The sequence below is a fragment of the Echinops telfairi genome, unplaced genomic scaffold, assembly GCF_000313985.2.
Source record: "Echinops telfairi isolate 266 unplaced genomic scaffold, ASM31398v2 ScPeMD7_443;HRSCAF=831, whole genome shotgun sequence".
NCBI classification, from domain to species: Eukaryota; Metazoa; Chordata; class Mammalia; order Afrosoricida; family Tenrecidae; genus Echinops; species Echinops telfairi.
This window is the reverse complement of record NW_022104341.1, coordinates 75535139-75541138: the sequence shown is the minus strand read 5'-3', so window position 1 is coordinate 75541138 and position 6000 is coordinate 75535139. Positions and strand designations below refer to the sequence as shown.

The window sequence follows — 6000 nt, the reverse complement described above, 5'->3', positions numbered from 1 at the left end:
CAGGTTGGCACAATTAACTAACTCAGTTAGTTAGTTTTCCGTGGTCAGTGGGAAATAGTGTTTGTTCTACCTGGCTGCCCCTCAATGATGCATTCTACAAGGATGAGTCTAAAGGTATTGCTACAAAATAATAGCAACCTTCATTAAACAAAATGTCAACATTTGAAGCCATAATTTCTCCTCCTACCCTCCACTTAGGCTTCTAATTTATGACAAGAGTGTTTCCATCTCTGTAATCCTTCCCTAAAGAACTCTGCACTCTGATTTACACCGCATGAAAATGGCAGTTTTGTCATGTGTGAAGGGCTCAAATCATGTTCCTCTGAACTACATTTTTTTATGTTTGGGGAACAAAAAAGAATCTGAAAGGGCAAGCTCATGGATGTAGGGTAGATGGGATAAGATTTCCTGACAGAACTCTCATTGAATTTGCTCTCTGAAGACTGAACAGGTGCATTGTTGTGAGTTAAGGTTTATTGTGCCAACCTGGCCAATAAACACACGTTAATTGAAGGGCAGAGAGATAAATGGGTCAGTGAGCCTCGCCTTTCTAGTTCTCGGTCTCTTGCTCTCTGATGGTTGGACCCGGGTGAAGCTGCCTTAGCCAGTTCCCTGCCTCGGCTGACAAGGCTCACTTCCTGCAGGACATCCCTGAGGAGAAGCCACATGGACCTACTCTGATGCAGCCCTGGGTGCTGGAGCAGTCGTGTGGAGACCCCTGCCAGCGCTGAGATGCTTACACACTCAGTGATTTGACTTTTCTCCTGCAGTCGGCATATTGCCTGTGTTTTGTGAGATTGAGGAGGACGCTGTAGATTGGTGTCGGACATATGGGCTAATTGTTGGATTTATGGGCTTGGACAGTATTGGGTTGGGATGCTTACTTAATGTACACTTACCCTTTATAGAAAACACTCTCATACATATATGAGTTTCTACAGATTTGTCTCTCTAGTCTATCCAGGCTAACACAGTTGTGATGGGGGAAAAAATTCCTCATTTGTCAACTTCCTTGGCCTTTTCTCGTCAATGCACTTTTCCATTTTCTTTAAACTTCTTCATAATAAGACTCCATGATCATCCTGTGTCCTTTGAGAAAATTTATTAAGATTACTCCTTTGAAATTCCCAAACACAGATGACATAACTTTCAAAGCTGACCTTTCTACCTCGAATGCCAGTTTTGATTGTAACTTTTTTTAAAGACACCCTAAAGAGTAACAGTAACAATCTCAGAAACTCACAGAGACACTTCTACAGTCACTATAGTTTGCATCTACTTGTTGACAGCGAGTGAGATGAGATTAAAATAAGTGTGTTATGGAGGGAACTTGACTGCAGCTATGCGTTCACTGATCACAGACATATTTAAGCACATTTTGTTTGGAATAAACCCCCTCCATGTATGAACTAGTACCCTACTAGCAACACCTTTTGACTTTCCTCATTCATAAAAACAACCAAACAACATGCTACTTGTATATTTTCAGTTATTTTTCCATATCTTTAGATTCTATATGATTATTATATGTAAATTTAACTTTGAGCAGAGACAACCACCATTATTCAGCCTGAAGTGACTGAATGTAGCACACTATATTCATAATGTTTGAGCATTATTTTCCTTGTTCATAATCTGAAGTATAATTTATCAGTGACTTTGATGATAAATCACTGGTTAGAAAGATTAGTCACTTAGGATAATTTAAGTACATTTTCTGGGAGCATTTTTTTAATGTTATTTTTTTTATTGGAAAAAAAATCTCAAACAGTATAAAAAGATTTGAATAAAATCTAGGATCCTGCCTTAGCCCTTTGACCCCTTTCCAGGGTTAACTAGTATTATCATTTTGTTTTCATGGACTATTTTAAATATTGTTCTTAAATGTTAGAACATGTAAAATGTTCTTGTTTTGACAGAGAAATGGAGAAGTTTTATTAATGAAAGAGTTACCATTAGACTATGTACACATCATTTTGGGATGTAGGAGAAGTCTGTAAGTAGACCTCTGTGTTATTCTGGGTTGACCAGAAAAACAAATCTATAGACACTCATATATGTGTGTAAGAGAGAGTCTCCTCAACAGGAAGGTGAAGCAGAGAGAGAATGTTTGGTTCACCTCCAGGGAAAAAGAGAGGAAGTTCCCAGAATCCTCATGAGAAGGCCATGTCTTAAAGGGATCATCATCAGGCTGTGACCTGATTGACAGGTTAGACTCCCCCCCTTCACTCTTAATATCCTCAAGTCAACACAAGATTATGTAGCTACCACAACCTCTTACATAAGTTCATCCAATTTGGTCAATTTTGAGGGTGAAAGGGAACACTATTAACACAGCTGGTACAGCTGGCACAATCAGGGCTTATAAATCAATTGTTGTTTCTTTAATCAACCCATTTCTCCAGTAGACCTCTCTTGGTCTGACCTTTTTACCTATCTCCTGCATTGTTTTCTCCCTGTACAGATTATGCTGTGGAAGAGAGACCATCACAGATTTCAGTAATGCAGCAATTGGAGGATGGTGGTCCGGACCCACTTGTATTTGTTTTAAATGCAAATTTATTGTCCATGGTCAAAATTGTAAATTGTAAGTTAGAATTTTATTTACTTCTTAAAAAAATCAAAGAGTATTTCTGATTTAAGGACTGTAAATACAGCTTTTAAATTGATTACACACAAGAGTTTTGTACCAGCGCAAATCTTTTTTAAAACAGAGTACTGCAGAATTGGTTTATATAAAATAATATGCCCAGGGGACAACTATGTGACTAACTAAAACTCCTATGTCAGTGAGGTAAGTGAATGCTCCATGTAAGAAAGCCAAACAGGTTGGTTAGTAGTTTAAACTGTTGACTACAAAGTTGATGATCTGAAATGTAAACCCCCACCTAATTTCCAATAAAAACAAAATTATAGAATTTTTTAAAATGTAGAAAGAGAAAGAAAAATAAATGTAGAAAGAATGCCGAACAATTTGAACTGATCTAAGTTAGGTCCTTCCTATAATGAATATATTAAGTCACACCTCATCACCAGAGTTAACTGGTTATTGGTAAATTATCCAGGAGGATTAGTTTCTATGCTAGTAGATTAATACATGGTAAAGCTCCAGTATATTATAAATTAAGATATAGAAGTTACTTCTCAGTTCTTAGTGCTAATAGTTTCTTGGACATCAGAATAAGAAGGCAATAATCTAGAATTCTGATTCTGCTTTCTAATGTGGTATTGGAAAACAGAATGCAATTAACTTCGGATGGAGGAAGAAACTCTGAGGGACAGTCCTGTTCACATTGTATTCATATTTAAGAATAACTTGGAATCCAGAAACATCAATAAACTATCTATAAACTACTTACTTAAACAGTCTATAGGGATGAAGTATAGATTTAATGGCTAATCATCTTTGTGTGTTTGATCAACAAATACTGATTTACTGGCTAATCACATCTTTGTGTGTTTGGCCAGTTAAATACTTGCCACCTTTACTACCGGGTTTCCATTAGGTGCCATGAGGTAGGTTCCTATTCACAGTGATCCTTTGAACATTACAGCAACACACAAGCCACCACAGAACAACAAACTGAAAGACAAGTGGTAGATACTTTAAAAATATCCAACCTTAAATTCCTTTGTAGGAAGTGTAGACCACCTTAATACAGTAGGAATGCATCTTTCTAGGTCCATACATGAGCATTTCTCAAGTGTTAGTTTTCTGAGGCTGCACATCTTTACAGATGCAGACTGCCTTAACCTCTGCACCACCGAGACTACTTTAGATTTACATAGTGATAATTGTAATTTTACTGGAATTATTTTTAAAATTGAACATTGTTTTTCACTAACTATGTAGCTTGTACTCTTGGGCTCTACGGACCCTTAAAGTGAAGGTTGTCTAGAAAAGCCGTCCTTTCACCACTTTTTAAACCATGAAACCAAATAAAATTAGATGGCAGATGAGCTATCATTTCCCCCCAGAAAAGACTATAAATAGCCAGAGTCTGTCTCAGAGCTTAAATTTAATAAATATGTATGAAAATCTATTTCATTACAACCTGAAGCCAAACTTGATCATGTTGTGAAGTTGTATGTGTGTGTCTTCCTGATCTTGCATAAGTAATTATTTCTTATTTCCCTGGGAAAATGATGTTTTTTCAAAAATACGACATTATACCCTATCATCATTATAGCCTAGGATACATACTTTAATTCTATCTTACTAATAGAATATTGTTTCTTTTAACAATTATACCTTTGAATAATAGCAGTTTTAAATGCATTTTTCTTTCACTATCACATCTTTTATTTTCCTTCCAGTTGTTTATCTAGCATACCAGTAGCATGGGCATGTTTCATTTTTTTATGTTTTATGTTTTCTTTTCTATAATAGTTTTTGGAGTATTGATAGTTGAATTACACAGACTTCATGTGATCTATATTCTTGGCTGTTTGGCAATATAAATTTTTGTGCATGTTTTTGTCTCTAGATGTGAACAGGAAATGCTGGTGTTTCACTACCAAGGGAATGCATGCGGTGGGTCAGTCTGAGATAGTCATTCTCCTCCAATGTCTACCAGATGAGAAGTGCTTGCCAAAGGACATCTTTAATCATTTTGTGCAGCTTTATCGGGATGCCCTGGCAGGTGGGAATGTTATGACTTTGTATGACTCTGTACTCCTAACGAATGTAAATAATTTTTTGGACTCAGACACAAAATTTTGTTAACCCTGTTGCAATCAAGTCCGTTCTATCTAACTCAGTGACCTTAAGGTGCTCTGGTGATGTAGTGGTTAAGGGATAGACGGGTGATTTCAAATCCACCAACCGCTCTGCAGGAGAAAGACCTAGCATTCACCTTTCATAAAGATCACAACCATGGTGACTTTAGGGGGCAATTCTACTCTGTCCTATGGGGTCACTGTGAGGTATAAAATGCTAGCCTTAAATTTGGAAGCATAACAATGGACTTTGATATTCTTGACAAATTAGATCTTGTCATGGTTTGAGGAAATTATAAAAATTATTACTTTACCTGGTATGGCTGTTGTTATTTTACTGGAGTCCTGATGGCACTACCAGGTAAGTTTTGGACTAAACATGAGGGCAGTGGTTTAATCCCACCAGCTACTCCTCAGGAGATAGATGAGGAATTGACTTGATGGCGGTGGATTTGGGGTTTGGATTAGGGTCATGACAATGGTACTAGTAGAAAGAAGCAATTTATTACTGTATTATTCAGTTACTATTCATATAAGCATAAAGTGGACATTCATTAAGAGTTTTTTTTAACTTTAAGAAACAACTGTCAAAGACTTCATTATGTTTTTAAAATATAAAAGTTATTCATTGTAACACTGTAAAAGTAAGGTACAGCTACAGAAGTTGGGGAAGGCTAGGGCTATGTAAAGGGATGTTGTCTGAAGTTTGAGAGGAAAGGAAAGACCATTAATTGGTTCTCCTCATTCACAGTAGTTATTTGTTATGAAATCTTCACCAACACGGGGCTTGTTGACCTCAGGGAGACTTTCAGTGCTCTGCACTCATGTCTACAAAAGCACTGGGAGTACAAGGGGCCTTCAAAAATTTTGTGGAAAAATAGAATGGAAAGATAATGGAACTTTCCCCAAAGTTTTTGGATCCCCCTTGTTTGTTTATTGAATATATGATTTATGAATAATGAACTGTGTATGTTTAAATGTATTATTTGATATTATTTAATCTCCCTTCCCATGATTTAACAGAGGAGTTAAGAGGGGTGTAGTTAAGCTGAATTCTCATTTATTGTGACAGAGAGTCAATAGATATTATCTGGGGGGGAAATCTGTATTTAATAAATAGGGAAAAAGTAATTTAAGTATAGAAACTAAAATAAGTGACTACTAAAAGAATTGTCTCTGAGAAACAAGCCTTAAACAGTGAGGTGAGGATCAACAGGGTTCTAAAACTGGGTTTTCATGTATTATTTAATAATAATTTATAAAATTATTGAAACCATCAAT

General features: G+C 36.4%; 1 protein-coding gene across 3 annotated transcripts in view; it reads left to right on the top strand.

Moving 5' to 3' along the window:
- The window catches only part of ZFYVE9 (zinc finger FYVE-type containing 9), a 204773-nt gene that overhangs the window by 129024 nt on the left and 69749 nt on the right, over positions 1 to 6000 (top strand). For all 3 annotated transcript variants that reach the window (XM_045291901.1, XM_004699425.2, XM_004699424.2), the window contains 2 exons: positions 2465 to 2587; positions 4488 to 4643. In XM_045291901.1, the coding sequence (XP_045147836.1) occupies positions 2465 to 2587; positions 4488 to 4643 (279 nt within the window). The remainder of the gene's footprint in view (positions 1 to 2464; positions 2588 to 4487; positions 4644 to 6000) is intronic.